General features: G+C 35.7%; 1 protein-coding gene across 1 annotated transcript; it reads left to right on the top strand.

Moving 5' to 3' along the window:
* Nucleotides 1–19,152: 19,152 nt before the first annotated feature.
* On the top strand, nucleotides 19,153–19,581 carry LOC102896421 (keratin-associated protein 13-1). Its single transcript, XM_015586501.1, has one exon. It carries the CDS (start codon nucleotides 19,153–19,155, stop codon nucleotides 19,579–19,581), a length of 429 nt encoding a protein of 142 aa, XP_015441987.1.
* Nucleotides 19,582–19,969: the final 388 nt, after the last annotated feature.

The following is a 19,969-nucleotide window of genomic DNA, read 5'->3' as shown; positions in this document are numbered from 1 at the left end:
TTAAATTTCATGGTATTGTTCATTACACATGTGTAGATAAAAAGATCATATTGAATACTCATCAGTGAGATGCAGGTTCTTGATCACTTTTACCAACAAATAATAGGTAATTTCAGTAAAATTATTTAAAATTCATACATAATCATTTTCATTTGTTCTATTCAACTTTCCTTTTATGCATAACCCTAATCATATAAATCAAAATATTATTTTTATCCTCTGTATTTTTTTCTATAACTATCACCTAGTCGGCTATCTTATACCTGTTGGTGTACACATGAAGATCCATATCTCATGAAGAAATTGATGTAATTCCTGATTCTGAGATTCTAATTCCAGCAAGAGTCTTCAACTGCCGATAGCTTGAGTAAGAAAAATGTCCGAGGTCCCTCAAAATTAGTTCAAATCCCCAATTTAGGATTTCCAAACCTATTTACATGCTCATATAAATCTTTTAATAATGTCCATTTTATCTATCAAAATCAAAACCCTAGCCAAAAAACAATTAACAATAAATATAGCTGTGTCTCAGAACCAATCAATTTATTAGAATATAATTATTTGACTTTGCATACAATTTTGGAATAAAATCAAGCGACATGAATTCCATCTCTGGAGCAGAATTTACACTTTATTTTGATTTAGTACATTAAATATAGAATTTTTCAAATAAAGCCCGTCAGCCATATTTGAGGCCTGAGACAATGTTAGAACTTGATAATCAGAGAATAAGAGGATGATTTTTCCTGTAGATGATGAAGATTATGAAAGTTATGAGTCCAGGCATTGATGGTAGCAGACAATGGGATTAGAAATTTAATAAGATGAGCAATAGACATTAGAGCCACAAGGTGATCTGTAATACGAAGACGAGATGGTCCTAGAAATCAAGGAGGATGGACAGCGGCATTGACACCCGTGGCTCAGAAAAGGGAAACCACGGATTCCGCAAGTCAGGGATCTGAAGTCACTGGAACCACAGTCCAATGAGTAGGAGAAGTTTCCAGAGCAGCAGTTGTAGGACATGTTGACGGGAGATGTGAGTTTCTGCTGCATTACAAGGAGATTCCGTGTTTGAATGCTACTCCTGGACTGTGGTATTTAATATTCCCGGCAATGGGTATGGCACCTTACAGTATCATCTTTTCTGTATTTGAAGTCTCTCCTTTAAATACATGTAACTCAGTAATCCTCTTTGTAATTGCAGTTAACTAATTCTTTTTATCTTATACGTATTTGTGAACTCGTTTTTATAGCATTACATCAATAATTACATCTGTTACAAATGCTACGACGGTATGTAATTAATGCCTACTCCATCATGGCCGGGAAAGTCCCTCTTATTTTATTTGTTGATGACTACTTGTACATCCGCTCCTATTTTGGCTGGAGAAGATTTCATTTCTAGAATGGGGCTTGCAATGCTGCAGCCATCTCCCTTTTGTGTCAATGGCCAGGAGGCAGAAATGTGATATTGATTAATGACCTTCTAAAGATTGTCCTTACATCGAACCACTGATTCACCTGCCTATTATAATTTTCCATCTATTATTTACTATTAGCAATCCTTACTATGTCCGGTCTAGAGGGCCAATATAAAATTAAACCAAAGGGAATGAGAAAGATGACTTAGAATAAACATAATTCTGAACATTTTTTTAAATTTAGTGTTTAGAAAAATGAAATCAAATCTAAAGCATGGAGAGACCAATGTGGACACATGTGAAGAAGAACAGAGTGGGAGACATTATTGAGATTATGGGAAGAAACAAGGAACAGTGGTAGAGAGAGATATGAAAATTTTCTTCTACCTCACTGGGCAGCCTATGGATATCTATGTCTTAATTTAATCAAATCAAAATAGTTTCGAAATGAAATTGATTAATGGCTTTTGTATTATATATTTATATTTGGAAAATGTCCTGGTGTCTACCCTCATACAATATCTGTTAATTTCTACTTCAAAATTTTGAATGCCTTTTGAGCATTTCTAAGGTCATGACAAATTTTGTCTTTTTCTCCCTACTTGTGGTACATGATTCTGTCTTAGCTTTCTAACGAGAGGTGGATCCATGATTTGAGTTTTAAAGTTTATAATTTCAGGGGTCCTCTTTAAGAAAAATAATACAATAGTAGATATAACTATAGATGTTAATTTAGAATAAAAATAACATTAACAAACAAAAACTTACAGGTTGATAAAAACCACATATATCACAAAATCAAACAATAATATGATATCATAATCATTACTATCATCTGTAACTTTTCCCCTATATTTTTTGCTGCATAGTCTTTGATTACTTCTACATACGACAATGATTTTGTTAACATGACATTCTGTAGAAAGTATAGAAACATCATTCAGTTTTTTTTCCTCCAGAATTGTATGTTAAACAAATACTTTTAAATTATTTTTGATGACATGGAAAAGTTTCTTTTAACATTGCCATTTGTTATTAGTAATGCCTCATCTGTTACAACCTCTGTCCTTTCTTCTCAGTCAATGTTTCAAGTCTGGGGTTCTGTTTATCTTAGCCAGGTGTCCCTGATTCATCTCCCCATCCTAGTCTGCTGGCCCTGGGGTTGGGGACTTGTATGAGGATCAGCTACAAATGGCTGTGGACCTTGAGTTTTAGTGGCTTCCTAGCAGGTAGCAGGGAAGTGTCTTGGTTTAAACCCTTCTTGAAATCAAATCTCCCTGAAGTTCTGAGATTTATCAGGTTGATTCTGGGGGCTGAACGTAGTATAGACAGATCTCTGGATCCATCCCCGGCCCCAAACTACTACAAGGACAAAGAAGTGACTCTCAGGCTACAGCAGCACAGCTGGAACACTGGGGTCCTCCAAGACTTCCTGGAGGAGTGCCAACAGAGGCTTGGAAAATGTCAGGCAAATGAACCCTCACGAGGACCCTCACTTTTAAACTTCATTAGGTTGAATCTGTCTCTGCCTTTACCTTAGATGCACTTCCCAAGATGTCTGCACACATGCTCGTGCCATTCTGCTTGAGATTCCAGGGTCCTCCATGCGGTGCCCACGTCTCCTTTCAAGAAACCTTCCACACAATGTCTCTCTCAGAGCTCCAAACTAACTTTTGATAATTATGTTGCTGTATTTCGTTATTTGTCTTTTGTCTTCTTTAACTCCAAAATTTTTTAAAAATATGAAAATATCTGACAGATTTATCACGTTCTTTGAATATTTAACTTGGTTTCCCGACAATTTTAAGACAAATACACTGAGGTAATGTACACCAAAGGTCAAATATGTGATATCAGGAATTTGAGAAGTGTAACACTGTGGTTTATGACACTGAGTTGCCATTCTAATAAAAATACAATAAAAGTATATTATGTATGGTAAATTGTCTACTTTTCTTTAATATAAAAGTATGCTTAATTGTAATTTTAAAGAAAGGAAGCACCATATATGACTTTTATAGGTCAAAGGAATAAATGAAGTAGCTGTATTCACATCAAACAGCTACTTTTAAAAAGTTTATCTTATGATCTTTTAAAATACTAAATTTTTTTCTATGGGCTTCTAGCCACTGAGATAGAAGTCCTAGTCCATGCGATGATGTGAAGACCAAGCCTTGCTCAAGTCTCTGTTTTCAAAGAATTTCTTGGTCCCTATAATTCCCCACAATTCTAAGCACTACTCTTTATTTTTATTTTTATTTTTTTATCCAGCTGTGAGGCTCAATTTCAGTTACTATTAGTTATCAAACCTGCAATATTATTTTGTTGTGTTATTTAATGACTCTCACAAATGGAAGAATGAGAGATAAATTGAGAGTCTTTGGGTTTTAAGACAATTTGTGAAAACAAACTCCTTTGTACACTTGAAGGATAGTCTTCCACATTTAATTGAAAAAATGCCATTATTTTGTGTTGATGGATTAGAATATAAAACATCAGTCATGAAACAAATCATAGGTCAACTAGGCTACCTCACTTATGTTGATGATCCTCTGACTTAAATTACTTTATACAACAACAGAATTTGGATTGGCTTTTATGTGGTGGGCAAAGGCTTAAATCAGTGGTATCTTAGTTCTTAATAGGCCACAGAATTGATAATGGGTCATTTTAGAACATACAAACCAACCAGAAAATAAATAAACAGTTAAAAAAAATGATTGAACTCATCCTCAGGCCACTGCTCCACGTGTGACTCTTATGTACCACCATTGTCGGAAATCGCTCCCTTAAATTAAGGGTTAACATCTAGCCCAAATCTCAGGAGAGATGCTCAGAGCCCCATAAAATCGTACCACATTCCTGACAACTGTAACCACGTCTGCACAGCGAGTGTTTTTCCAAGAATATGAAGTACAACATTAAAGAGAGGAAAAAGGAAATCTATTTTCTGTTTATAACACTATAATTCTATTGTAATGGGCAGCCTTGCTAATAATAAGCTGCACCCTCTCTTCATGCCATCATACAGACATGATAGCTGTTAGGAATGCTGCTGTTTGAGAATGTCAAAGATGGATTTTGTAGCATTAATATCTATTCTGCAAGAGACAGCATCTTAGATTTAAACAAAGGCCACGTGTCACTACCCAGTGACAGTGTGCAGATGGTCTCATGATGACTAGTAATGACTCATTATAAAATTGGGAGAGGAGAAGAGCAATTTCGATAGATTATGATAGCTAAAATTGAGAGGCAGAATAGTAAAAAAAAAGCTTTTGCATTAGAGATCAGATGAATGGTATGTTGAATATATGAGTGCAACTGAAACTGTCTGTAACATAGAGCAGATACTCCATAGATATATGTCGATTGAATGAAAAAGAAAGTTAGATAGCAGATGTCTTAAATGAAATAGGCCTGTAAGAAGATTGTACACATATTAACTATTTTTTTATTTGTCTTTTCTTTGGCTGGGTAGCTGAGTGCAGGTCCACTCTATCTATAAACAGATTTGGAAGCTTTTCTGCTCGGAAGTCATAGGTCAGAGAAGAACCATGGGCTTAAATTTTCCCAGCTGGTATCAAGTCCTGGCCTAGTGGAAAGGAGTGACTAAAGAGGAAAGAGCCCTTGCTAGCAGACGTCTGTATGTATGAGTAGCTTTGAGGTGCTCTGGCCTGACACTTTGAGGATGTTTGACCCTGGAGTGTCACCATCCCTTGCTTCTTCCTTCTTTCCAATGTCTTTGCTGGCTGAAGACATGGTAAGTGTCTCATGGAAGGCAACTCCATATTTACTCAGCATTTATTCATCTAACCTCCAGAAAGCAATGTAGGATTGAGTGTGCTCTCTGTTTACAAAGCACCTCCATCTCCAGAGCGGGGTTAGGGAAGAAGAACATGAGCGGGGATGGTGTGGAGAGGCAAGCAGGGAAAAGGAAGCTGAAGAGGAAGAAGTTATTCCATGGTGCTTCTGGATTTTCAGAGGCTGAAAAGTAGAAAATACTTAAGATTTCTTTGTTTCCTAGGCCTGTTAGCCCTGTAATTATAATGGAGCCCTTGCCAGGAATAGAGCCCAACTGTCTTTGGAGTGGACTTCGTTTCATGTCGCTCGTTTGGCTGAGCACTGCGGTGGGTGGTTGGCAGGAGGCACATGTAAAGCAGTGTCCATTGAAGACAGCTGGACAGAGCTTCAGCATTTGGGAAACCTGTAGTTTAAAGTTCTTGTTTTGGTTTTTTTTTGGTAACAACAATGCAAACCAGCAGTGTGAACTCGGTTTGCTCTGTTTCCCGTTTCAGTGCTAAAATTCTATGATGTTAAAATTTGGTTCTGGCAGCATCACTGGTACCCGGACAGTAATTCCCCTGCCAGTCCTGTTCTGTTCAAAGTAGACCAAGATTTTGATGAGAGTGGTTGAAGAGCTGTAAAACCCAGATTAGTCCATTCATTTTCCTAGGGAAGTGTTATGCACAGGGTTCTTTCTTCTTTCTTGATGTTGACTTTTTAAACTTAAATTTATTGGGGTGACATTGGTTAATAAAATTATATGTTTCAAGTGTATGATTCAATAATACATCATGTATATATTGCATTGTATGCTCACCACCCTGAGTTAAATTTCCTTTTGTGATCATATGTTTGACTCTCTTTACCTTTATCTGCCTACCCTTTCCCTCTGGTAACCACTAAACTGTTGTCTGTGTCCCCGAGTCCCTGTTTGTTTGTCTTCTTTGTTTGTTGCTTTCAGTTTTATATCCCACATATGAGTGAAATCATATGGTTCTCAACATTTTCGTCTGACTTATTTCTCTTAGCATGATAATCTCAAGATCCATCCGCATTGTCACAAATGGCAATATTAATCCCTTCTTATGGCTGAGTCATAACTTATCCTAATACCAAGATCTGATTTATTTTTCAAGACTTGCAATTTAAGACAAACAAGTTAGGTAAATCTCAGGGCATTGTGGAACGGAGTATGTTTGATCACTCAGGATATTAACTCTGCTGAGTTTCAGTAATGCCTGTTAAAACGAGATGTGAGAATCTCACCAGGCCAGTGAGTAGCTCTGGAAAGGGGGTGCACCATCACAACTGAGAGACAATGTAACACAGAGGCTAAAATCATGGGATGCTTGTTGTCAGAACTCCAGTGAGGCAAAGCTATTGACGTGAGCCTTTCATGCCCCACTTTTCTCATCTGTGGCCTGGGGACAATAGTATCTCTCTCATTGGGTTATGAGAATTAATGAGGTAATAGATGTGAAATACTCAGAGCAGTGCCTGACAATTAGTAAGAAATATATGTAAATCTTTGCTCAAACAAAGAAAACACTTCCCAAGTGATTCTGAGGTAGCGAACTTGAGAATCACTAATGTAAATATCTTAAGTATATTTTTTATTGTTTGAGTCACTCTTTGTTACAAAAGCAAAACGTTTATAATTAAATGAGAAACTTAGTGTTTCAAAAATTACTTTTGTTTAAAAATAAGAATAGAGCAACTGCAACCTCATATAGATAGCACTGTTTTGAACATTTATGGGACTAAATCAGCATTTCAAAATGATAAAGTGATAAATGACCTCCTGACTTAATGACGTATAATGTTGTATTGTTATGCTGTATTACTCGTTTTCTTTTTCTTTCTCTCCTTTCCCTGCTTCTTTATGCTTGTTTCATGTGCCATTCCTCTTAATTTTCTAAACTAATAACACTCTCAAAGAAAAGAAGCCTTTCTATTTGTTTCATTGATCGAATAAAGTTGATTCTCCTCTTTGCTTATTTGCAAAAACAGTTAAGCATTTCTATTCATTTCTCTTAAAATTTAAATTGAGTTTTACTGGTATTTCAGATTAGAAATTATTGAATGAAAATTTTCCAACTCCTATTCTAAATTTTGAACTTTCAGGGTTATAACATCTTTCTAATAGAATATTCCCAAAGGCTAACAATTTCAAGATGATTTGCGACTGTGGCTCTGATGGAACTTTGTTCACAATTGTACATATCTGGCCTTCGTGGCTCTTAGTCTGTTGTTCCTACAGAGTGCTTTAGGAAGCCCCACTTTGTACATTTCTTCTTTCTTAAATGAAAAGACCTAGGTGAAAGGAGTGACATTGTTTTCTCAGTTTCTGGCTCTTAATGGACTTTTAGTAATTTTTACTAAAAAGATGAGTGTAGCCATTCTTAGTATTGACTTTATTATTTTTGCTTGTTGACAACTGGAAGTGTGTCATTATTGTTTCATGAACTGAGATTTTGTGTCCTGGTTCCCTAGGGAACAGAAATAAAAGAACGTGGTACCTGTCAGTGTGAGATGGCAGAGAGCGGGAGGTAGCAGGAGGCCCTGCTGTGCTGCATGGTGATTACTGGATTATTGGCCATGAAAATAGCCTCTTTTATCCTATAAATGAGAAAGGAATAATCTGTGTGAATGAATAAAACATATTCAGCCATGTCTGTGCAGGGGAAAATCAATTTCATTTTGATTAGAGAACTGATTAGTGAGGCCCCAGAGGACTCTACCAGGATGTATTCTTTCCATATAACACACCCAGTGGTAAGGGTTTATAAAGTTCACTCTAATTCCTCATTACACCCAAGGAAACCTAAAGTTGGGAAATCATATCTAATCAACTTTCTAAAGTGCCTCTTTTTCTACTTTTAATGACTACTTGTCTTCTGTTAAGAATTGAAAGGTGTCCCCTAAAATTCATATGTTGAAGCTCTACACATTAGCACCTCAGGATGTGCCCTTATTGGGAGGTAAGGTCTTTATAAAGGTAATCAAGTTATAGGGGGGTCATTACGATGGGCTCTACTGTGATATAACTGGTGTCATAAAAAGGGGAAAATTTGGACACAGAGATGTAAATCTATAGTGGGAAAGAGATATGAGAGATGAAGGAAAAGTTGGCTGTCCACAAGCCAAGGAGAGCCGCCCAGAGCAGATCCTTCCATCACAGCCCTCAGCAGAAACCAGCCATGCCAGTACTTTACCTGAGACTTCCAGTTTCCAGAACTGTGAGACAGGGCATTTCTATCGTTTAAGCCACCCAGTCTTAAAAGTGGTACTTTGTCATGGCAGCCCTAGCAAATTAACACATCATCCTCTGTCAAAAGAAAGTCTTCTTATCCCAGGAATCGAGTTGCCCCAGTGACTCCCTTTGCTCAGTGTTTATCAAGTTTCTGTTAGCCTCCTCCTAGACATCTTGTTCCCCTTCTTCATCAGTCTATCTAGGGGATAGTACCGGTACTGTTAGCTTGGGCTGCAGACTCTGTGGTTTTCAGTCTCTGGGCTGTGGATCCGAGACCTCCCCCACCCCTGGTGATGGATTGGGCTTCTTGGACACTTCTGCTGTTTCTCCAGGAGAGGTCAGTCACTTTATTTCCAACCTATTTGTGCTCAGAGGTCTATAGATCATTGTGTTGCATTTCTAGGATCTCAAAAATCTAATTTTTAAAAACTTTATTACTAAAGAAACTCTAGATCTGCTAACTCAAGAGCTGCCTATCAATTTCTAAGAAATGAGACCTTCAAAAGGCACCTTCCAGCGCTAACTTAGCTTTTTGGTCCACCAGTAACATATGCTACAATAGAAATCTGCAAGTTGCTACTTCTGAATCTGTCTCTCTCTCTCTCTCTCTCTCTCTCTCTCTCTCTCTCTCTCTCTCTCTCTCTCTCTCTCGCTCTCCCCCTGCCCCTTTCTCCCTTCCACCCTCCCTCTCCCTTTCTTATAACACATTTTATGTTCTTTACTTTCTGGATCATCTCTTCCCAGTTTATCACAAAGGACTAGAAACATGTCAGCTAATTTTACAATAATTTGCTTAACATAGAAGTCAAGCTCACGTTTCTACTTACTTCAATGCATTTTGTTTGTGCCTTTAGTCACTTTTCTTTGGCATGAAAATGCATCAGTCCTCCTTTCCCTGAGGAACACCATTTAACTGCAAGGTATAGAGTTTCTGGAGCATATATGCCAGCCAGATGCCCCAGATACTGAAATCACTCCTATAGGTAGACTCCTAATTATCTCTCTCTGTTTTTACTTTTTTTCTTCTCTTGGTCTCTATCCAAACCTGGAGCCCCAAACAAAATGGTTTTTTTGCAAAGTCCAAACAATAATTAGCTTCTTCCCATCTCTTGTGAGATACGGAAAAGTATATAAGTTAAGAAATGTGCTGAGAAAAGATGTTTCTTTTATGCTAGGTGTTCCATTTGAGACCTAAATGTTATCTCAAAGAAGCAGAATCCAAATTTAAGCAAAAATCAGAATATAGTTCCTGTCACCCAGAAATATATTTCTGGATCCTAACAGAGTCAGAGTTTGGGAGAATTTGGGAATGGATTTGGTACTAATAACTCAGATTATTGTGACTTCATAGACTTTATTCATTTGCTCATTCATTTATATATCTATACATCAGCTCATCTGTTTGAAACTGATAAAATACCTATCCTGTGTAAGAAATACATACTTACAAAAAAAATAAAATAAATAGACTGAATAAAAGAATAAATGAATGAGAAGAATAAGATTTGGAGTAAGATAAATCTGAACTTGACTCTTAAATCCAAGATAAATCTGAATTTGACTCTTAAATACTTATAAGAAATGACCTTACATCCTTTCTTAAATTTTGTTTGCCTCCCCTCTGCAGCTGGTAACTGTGAATGACAGTGGCACATATTTTTTCGAAAAATAAATTAGTTTGTATATGTAACATTCCTGGCATAGTGTTTTTTTTTATGTGTGTTTTTTTTTTTTTAATACATATTGATCCTTCTACTTTCCTTTTTACCTAACTTCTATGTTACTCCATGTCCCTTTGTTTTGATCTCTCTTTATCCAGAAAATCTCTTTATTTAGGAAAACTCTCTTGACTTCTTAGAATTCACGTCTATGCTTCCTTCTATATGAGCTTGCTTTTGATTATTAGTAGTCTTGAACTTGTCTTTTTATGGCTTTGTACGCTCATAATTTATGGCATGTGAATTAGAAATTAAAGTGAACTAATTTTCAGTATCGATTCACAGAAAAGTGTAAAGTTGATGAATATATTTGAACCAAAGGGATCTTGTCAGAGAAAAGCTATAAAAGCCTTCATGGAAACCATTATTTGAGGTGGACCTAAAGTCCAACTCTTGGGAGTACAGTTAAATTAAACGAAGAGAGAGATATTCAGGAAAGGTCTAAGGATTTGTAAAAGGTTAGAGAATCAGGGTGGGAAATTTTGTTTTTTCGTTGAGGGGATTGTTGGTGTCATTGAAGTCTAACATAGTGGTGTAAAATTGTGGTAGATCTTAGATATTAATTTTCCTGGTTTGGGTTAATCATGCATAGACAATAGCCTAATTAAAATTTATTTCAACAGAATTGAATAACTGGGGCCAAAAACTGAGCACAAGCCAATCCTAATTATTCCAGTATTTATCACTTCATTGTCCTAATATTTTTTTTATTCCTTATCATGCATCCAATCTTTTATTCTCTGTTCTTGTGAACACCATCATTCACCTTTCTTGTTACTGAGCCAGTATGGTGAAGAGTGTAGACTCAGTTAAAGCTATGATAGTATGTATCCGCTACATCACAGCTCATCTATAAGAGGATGGAGATTATTGTAGAACTCCTGTGAGTTGAATAGAATAACTTATGTATCACTTATAATGCTTAAAACAATGTTTGTCCCATATAAAATACTTATTAAATATTATCAACTTATTATTTTATTAAGAGAGAAAATTATTATTTTATTAAGATCCTACATTGTGTTAAAAAATTAATCATTAGACTCTATTTTATTTGCAATTTTTTAAGGAATGCTTTAGATACGTTTCTAATTCCTAAGGTCTCTCCAGGGCTTCCACTGCCCATGGGAGTTAAGGATAATTAATTCAGTGATATCACAGTTAAGATATTGATAATTACAGTAGAGAGAGTGAAAATTCTACATCCTATAGCAAATGGCAAACATAGTTTATGAGTTTAAGTGAATAAACACATCTTAACGAGTGTGACTTCTTCTAACAAAGATTCGTAGTCTCATGTTTCAAAGTCAAGAGTTCTTAAAAATACTATAATAAACATTTCAATATTATAGGAAATCAACTTGTACATTTTGGTAAATAACTACATAAAACCTCATCTTTATGATGAAATATAGTGTACATATAGATTTAGTTTACATTAATAGCACTGGTTTGTGAATATTTTTAAACGTTCTTACTTATGTGTATAAATAAGACTGATGTCTTCCCCAGATGGTGCTTACCTTTTAAAAACACTTGTGTCAAGAATTTTTTATTTTTTTCTTTGAGAGCTGTTGAGATTTTAAAGCTTGTGACTTTAAATATAACTTTATTCAAGATGGTTAAAGATACTGAGATTTCTACAAGTTCCTTATCATTAATAGCACTGAAACACAGGAAATAAATCAACAAAAATAATGAGTAGTAGAGTATCAAATAATTATATTTTTCTGATGAAAGAATTGTTTGCTTACACTGTGTGATGTCTGATAATACCTGATTTGCTCATATTTTTAATGTCTTAATAACTAATCATAATGACTAACTTCAATATTTCCACTTGGCTAGGCTCTGGTGTCCAGTTAGTCATCAAACATCAATCTAGATGTTGCTGCGATTAACATATTTTGTGTAAAACAAATTCCATAATGTGGGTGAGCCGCATAATTAGTTAAAGGCCTCAAGAGCAAAAACCATGGTTTCTAGGAGAAGGAATCCTCAGAACTGCAACATGAGAACCCTGCCTATACACACACACACACATATCACATATTATATACATACAAACACTATTGGTTTTGTTTCTCTGGAAAACTCTAATACACTCTCCAAGAAATAGGTAATTTTCTTAATGTTTTATATCAATATCCTCTCTAACCAAATTGATCATGTGCTTCTTGAATCTCACTTGAATTTCACTAAGAAGGAATATAGCTTTTTCTTCACAATCAGCCCCAAACCAAAAACTAAACAACAAAATGTAATCATTAGAAACTCCTTATGGAGACCGAATGATCAGAACATGGTTTTTAACTTAGAGTCATAAAACTGTATAATTACTAGGACTTTCAGTGGCCACAAAATCCTGCCTGTGATGTATGTAATGGCCTAAAGTAAACTGCTATAATTCGGTGTTGTTTCCATCATAATAAACTAAAACTCATCTTATTCAGTGTAAGAAATCAGACACTGTATGTAACCCATGGTTTGACACACTAGCATTTCCTTGGTAGGTTTAGTAATATCTAATTCTGTAAAATACTTTTGTGCTTTGCTCAATTCCTCTTTAAGTTCTGTTTCTGTTTTGTCTCCAGCACTGAATTCAAACAAATAAAACAGTAAAGAACACAAAAGTTGAACAAGATACTGGACTCCCTTTCTGGTCCCCTATGATTTTTTTCTAGATTATGCATATATTTGACATTTTCAAGATGGAAATTTGAGAACTAAATTTTGGAAACAGAACATGAGTTGGATATTTCTTGATATTCTTAGAAAAATCAGCAGTGCTTATAACTGACAAGCAAACTGAAGACTGAGGACTTCCATCGGTTTCCATCAGTTAAATGACCCATTCAGCATCCAAAGAATGATCTTTACTTCAAATGCAAGGTGAAAACCTATCACTACATTCTGCTAGCTAGTAACACACTGCTAAACGAGATGCTGAGAGCAACTGAGGTAAATGATGACAAAGAGAAAACTGGGGAATCTGTTCCACTGAAACGTATATTTGATTTTGAGGCAATCAAGTTGAATAGGATTCAAAAGACATTTGGTTTCTTTGGAAATATTTTAATTAATATAATAATAAAATTTGTTTTGCATGGACATCTGAGAGAGGACAGGTATACTAGGATTGTGACAGAAATGATTAAAATGAAAACAAAACAAAATAGGGTAGGCTAATAATAATGAGATTGTTGATTTCATCTCTTCTGGTTCAGTTTTTGCTCCAGCCAATATCATTGAACTTCCCTTGCTTTCTGGCCAGACTGGCTCTAGCAATAGCTTATGTTGTCCTTGTGGTTATGATATAGGATTGAGGATTCACAATCTGATTTCTAGGCTTACTGTAAAACTATAGTAATTAAGGCACCATAGTATTGGCCTATGGATAGGCATATACATTAATGGAACAGAAGAGTGACTCCAGAAATAGATTGATATGCATATGATTAACTAACTTTTTACAAAGATTTAATGGTGATTTGGTGAATAATGACATTCTTTTCAACAAATGATACTGAGATAACTGGACATCTATATACCTACACACACAAAAATGTTTGCACCATACACAGCTGACCCTTGAATGTACGTTTAAACTGTAGGTCCATTTATACGCAAATTTTTTCAACTGACCTATACAGTTCAGTTGACCCTTGTAGTTCAAATCCTCCTTGCTCAAGGGTACACTGGCTGCTGAGAATCTGCATATGTGAAGGCTGACTTCAGTTATAAATGCATTTTTGACTTTGTGGGCAGTTGGCACCTCTGACTCCATGTTGTTTGTGGGTCAACTATACCATTTTTTAAAATGAATTTATGAATTTAATCAAAATTAAAAACATCCACTCTTTAAAAACATTTTGATAAGAAAATGAAATGATAAGCCATGGGCTTGGAGAGAATATTTGAAAAACACTTGCTTGATAAAAGACTTGGATCTAGAATACATTCAGAACTCTTAAAACTCAATTATAAAAGAGAATTAAAAAATGATCAAAAGATTTCGGATACCACTAGAAGAAAGATATAGAAGGCAAATAGCATATGAAAAGATGTTCAATACTATTAATCATTAGGGAAATGAAGATTAAAATCACATGGCACACTACTGCATGCTTAATAGAATAGGTAATAATAATAACAAAAATAATAATAATAATAAGCACAGTGCTGTTGAGGATGAGATGAAGCAACTGGAATTTTTATGCATTGCTGTAGGGAATGCAAAATAATAGTCACTGTAGAAAATACTTTAGTGATTTTTTTCTGTTAAACATGCAGTTAATATATGAACCAGCAATCCCACTCCCGAGAATATAAAGACATATATCTACAAAAAGACCTGCATGTGACTGTGTATAGTTGCTTTACATATGATAACACAAACTGGAAATCATCTAAATGTTCACTACTTGGTGAATGGATAACCAAATTGTCTAACTATATACAATAAAATATTATTTAGCGATAAAAAGGAATGGACTATTAAAATGTACAACTACATGGATGAATCTCAAAAGCATTATGTCCTGTGAAGGAAACTAGACACAAAAATCTATATAATATACAATTCCATTAATAGTGCATTTCAGAAAAAAAAAAGATTATAGGGACAGAAATATGAGGTGGGAGGAGACTGACATGAAGGGGCACAAGGAAATTTTGGGTGGTAATGAAAATGTTTTGTTTGTCAATCGTTACATGACTGTATTTGCCAAAACTCATTGAACTCTGCATCGAAAAGTTGAATTTCATTATATGTACGTTGAACCTCAATAGAATTAATATTAATAGTTGACTGTCAGAAGAAGTATATTTGTAGAATATAAAAAAAGCAAAAGCATAAAATAAAGGATATACAAAGAACATCCTACAAATAAATTTAAAAGAAGAAATGACCCTATAGAATAAGAGAGAAAAGAAAATTATCAAAGAAGAACTTGAATGAGTCCAGTTTATAAGTAATAGAGTCAGGATTCAAACCTAGTCAGTCTGAATCTTAGGGCCCTGAGCCTAATGCCTCTGCTAAAACTGAGATTACACATACCTAGCAATTCCACCTGCAAACGTATACTTTACAGAAGCCTTAGGTATGGCACAAAGTTTTAAGGACAGATATGTTCCTTTTCACGTGATTTGTTAATCTGAGAAATAAAAAATGGTAAGGAAATAGATAAATAAACTGTGGTATTTTTATGTGGTAGAAGTCTGTAAAATAGTAATAAGGAAGAAACCAGATTTTTACATCACAGCCAAAAGGTTATTTGTACAAACCCTGACAACGGTGCCAGTATCTGGGTTCAAATCTCATCTCCGCTACTTACTACGTGAGGGACTTTGGACAAGTAACTCAATATGTTTGTGTCTTAGTTTTGTCATCTATAAAATAAGAATGGCAACAGTATATATTGAGCAGGATTACTATGAAGATTAAATAAGCTAATATTTATAATGAAATGCTGAGAACAATGCCTGGCACTTGAAAGTGCTACTGAAGTGATGATTAAAAAAAAAAATACACAAATACATACTTATCAACATAGACCTAAAAAAAATATTTTTAATATAAAATTACAAATATATGTGCAATAAAATTGCATTCTTATATTTTAAAATGATAATAATAAAACAATAAACTATATAAACTAATAAATATGTGTAAAGAAAATTCCCTGGAAAGCCATTCAAAACTGAACACATTACCTGGATGACTTTGGAAAAATAGGAAGGAGAATCAGGCTGAGGTTGGCCCACAAAACATCTGTAATATTTTATTTTGTTGAGAGACTGGGGCTGAGGGGTAGAATTTTGTTGAGAGACCGGGGTTGGGAGGGGAGGCAACAGAGCGAGAAAGAGAGAATATTATAAAATGATAACAATTGTAATTTTAGGCATTCCAGAAAACTATTCTAGAGTTTGCTTTATTATTCTTTGTAATATTTATTTATTTATTTGTTTGTTCGTTTGTTTGTTTGTTTTCATTTTTGAAATGAATTGAGTAAATGCTTGTGTAGGGGGATCAGAGAGCTCTGTAAGCAGAGTCCTTTAGAAATCAGCTACACTGGCCTTTTCATTTAAGATAAAAGTTATAGATGATGCAGTTCTGAAGACATAAAATGGGCCAGTCAGTTTGCAGCAGGAAGAAGCCTCAGCGATCAAGTGGAGTGCCATGCTGAGAAGATTCTCCACAGTGAGGCTGGATGAATGCTGGGGAAGCGCCAGCCTGGGGCAGATTTGCATGGGTGCCTGGGAGAGAGGCCAAAGCAGAGAGGGTGAGGGCTTCTCAATTTCTTTACCCAGAAGCCCATACCTAGCAATAATATTTAACATATACACTGCCCCCCGGGTGAGAGAATGTGGCAAGTAAAATCTTAGTGAAGAATAATAGCTGTTGTAGAGAAGGAGATAGGATAATAAACAAACACCTCTGCAGGTCTAGAGAAGGCAGTTTTGAGGATATGTGAGAAAAGCTAACAGAAAGGAAAAAAGCTATAGTCTGAAATATGTGGATTTCTAAGGCTATTCCTACTGCTGCCTAATTGGAAAGGTATTCAAAAAACCTCTGAAAACATCTCCAAAGGGAGATTGTCAGCTTGGAGACTGAATTCCATTAATATGGTGACCTGGAAAACAATCCCTACTCAACTAATTCAGATAATTCGCCACGGGTGGATATCCGGTACTCTAAAGTTGGTTTTATTCAATGTAGTGTTGGTATTTCTCCATTCCTAATAGACCAAAAAAAAAAAAAAAAGTTTTCCATTGTCACATTTTTCCTCTGACACATCCAGATAGTGATTTTTCTCCTTGTATAGAGCACACAGAACATTTTATTAGTTCTAGGATCTACTTCTGAATTCTTAAAGCTACTCTTGTTTTGCTTTTTCTTCCTTTCAGGACACATTTATTAGCATTTAAGAGTATTCATTAGCATCTGTATAAAGTGCACAAATGACTCTAATGAAAAATGTTAACCTAATAAAAATGGGTGGGGGCGTTAATTGGAATTGACTTATTGAGTTATTTTAATGTTGATTCCCAGATACAGGAAGCTGGCCTGGAAAACTAAGAACTTCTGGATATTAGAAAGTCTTTTTTTTTTTTTTTTTTTAGCAGAATCAACTCTTAATAAAAAGAGAAATATCACTCATTCAAATGGAGTTAAAAGCTGGCATTATAATGATTCCCATGTGTTGGGGGTGGCATACACTTCTTTGGTAAATTTAATAGGTGTCCATTCATAAAGCATAGCTTATTTTACTTCAGTGAATCAGAGCGACAGTTTAAGTATTGCACAAGGGCACTTCATGTGATGCATGCCACACTTTGGGTCCTGCATGGGAGAGATAATCATAAAACAAAGTAACTAAGTACTCAGAAGTAGCCTGCTTTGAAATAAAGCAGGTTAATTTTCGGGTAGTTAAGGAGCTGTCTTTTCAGTAACAATCCCGAATGCTATTTCCCTTAGTTAAGCCAAATAAAATATCAGATTCAGAAGACTAATGGACACAAACAAGAAGTCCTTTTTTATTCTGTTTCTCCTTCTCTTCCCCCACTGCCCCTCTTTTTTCATTAATCCAAATATTTGTTTCTCTTTCTTGGGCTAGAACACAGAAAATACTTTACATGTATAAAGATCAGCAATGCATGGAATTCTACTACTGAGTACTATTGAATGCAAATATTCTTAGGAAAGGTAAATAAGGCTTTATTATGCTTTTATACCTCAGTATAAATAAACTTAATAGATTCATTCTGAGACAAGTTAAAGTTAAATTTGCTTTTATCTTTGCAGAATATTTGAATCTTGACTCTGTGTAAGGAGATCATGGTTCAAGTCTTAATTTTGCTTCTATCTTACTGAGCAATTAGGAGGAATTTATGGAACCTCTCTGAGGCATAATTTTCTAGCATGGGTTGACCAGAGGTCATTAAAGACCCATACAGCTCTAATACTTCAAGTTAGTTGTTTCAGAGATTGTTAACCATTCCTGAAAATGCTTTTGGGGGTATTAATTAATAATTACAGCTAAGAATTCATATGTCCTTCCATCAAGAAATTAAACAAAAACAAAAACCTGTGAGTTGACATAAAGCATAAGACGAGAATAACATCTACTCCAAGACAGGCTCATCAGAAAATACATGGAAAAACTCAGTTCTAGCAAACTTCTTTCTGAAGTCTTACTGAAAAGGATGCATTTATTGTTTCCTAAATGAGCATCATCTAAGGAGAGCTTTTAGGCTTCCATTCTCTTTAAGGAAGTCTATTGGCATGAACACCAAGGATGGTATCTGTACACCTTAATTCTCAACATCAGACCAAGACATGAGATAGTTAAACATATGATGGAAAAGGCAGGCTGAGTGCTTTGCCAATAAATCCACAATCTCATTAAGCTAAATCAATAAATATCAGGAATTACATGGATTAGTTCAAATAGAAAATTAGTAAAAGGTTGCACTGGTAAATTGTTGAGAATGTTGAATGTAGTTTTTGGAGAAATCCGTTATAATATGCTTGTGAAGAAAAAGATAAACTATTTTTAATAGTAATCACTGATGCTCTTGAGAATTTAATAGAAGTAAAAAAAAAGTTTTTTCTATTTGATAGGACAAGGGCTTACTGCACACGTAGATAATAAGGAAGAGTATATTTGGAAATATAAAACTTTGAAGGTCAAACCACAGAAAATTCCTAGGGGAAGAGACTGAGTAGCTTCTTCTTAAGTGTATCAAAGTAATTAAAGTACAATTAAGTATGTGAATATGTGATAAATTAACTTAAGCAATAATCTAAAGAGGTATTTTTCTATAAAATGGTGAGCAAGGAGGAAGGAGCATTGGACAGTGACACACCCAAGTTTGAGAGTATATATAACTTGGAGTCCAGACCATGGTATTGAAACTCAGAGAATCTTCTCCCTGTAACTCAGCTGAATTCACATCTCCCGTCAACATGTCCTACAACTGCTGCTCTGGAAACTTCTCCTCCCGCTCCTTTGGGGGCTACCTGCAGTCTCCCCGCTCCTCCTGTGGCTCTTCCTACCCCAGCAACCTGGTCTGCTCTCCCAGCACCTGCCAGCTGGCATCCTCTCTCTACCGTGGCTGCCAGGAGACCTGCTGTGAGCCCACCAGCTACCAGACATCCTGTGTGGTGTCCAGCCCCTGCCAGTCGTCCTGCTACCGCCCAAGGACCTCCACACCCTGCAGTCCCTGCCGGTCAGCTTACACCGTGTCTCTGGGCTCTGGGTCCAGCAGCAGCTGCTCCCTGGGCTGTGGTTCCCGTATCTTCAGACCCCTGAGTTATGGAGTCTGTGGCTTCCCTGCCTGGGGCTATGGGTCCAGATTCTGCCACCCAATCTACTTGCCTTCTAGGAGCTGCTAGTCTCTCATTACCGGCCAACCTATAGATCAGCCTTTTGCAGATGAACCTGTTGAGTTTCCAGACCTTTTGAGCAAAATGTTTAGTCTCTACTTAGAGTTTCTATCACAGGCCTTTTCAGCAATGTTAGCTAAACCCCTTATCACCAACTCTTCGCCCTTTCTCTAGCACTAAGCATTGACTGACAGACTAGTTCCTTCTGACAGTGAAATGACCAAAATATTGAGATCAATATCTGTAATTTGAAACAATTGATTCAGAATTACACAAATTCTCCTCGCAAATGTATGGGAGTTCATGTTTATTTGACTAATAAACTCATTTACTTTTGCATCTGATATGTTCTCATTGTTCTTTATTGATTTTCAAATTTTGATTTGTGATCTGTGTT

The sequence above is a fragment of the Pteropus alecto genome, unplaced genomic scaffold, assembly GCF_000325575.1.
Source record: "Pteropus alecto unplaced genomic scaffold, ASM32557v1 scaffold81, whole genome shotgun sequence".
In the NCBI taxonomy this organism is placed as follows: domain Eukaryota; kingdom Metazoa; phylum Chordata; class Mammalia; order Chiroptera; family Pteropodidae; genus Pteropus; species Pteropus alecto.
The sequence above is the reverse complement of the archived record's forward strand: the minus strand, read 5'-3'. Positions and strand labels throughout refer to the sequence as shown.

Coding starts and splice junctions, on each gene's coding strand:
- LOC102896421 (XM_015586501.1), top strand. CDS start 19,153: ATGTCCTACAACTGCTGCTCTGGAAACTTCTCCTCCCGCTCCTTTGGG.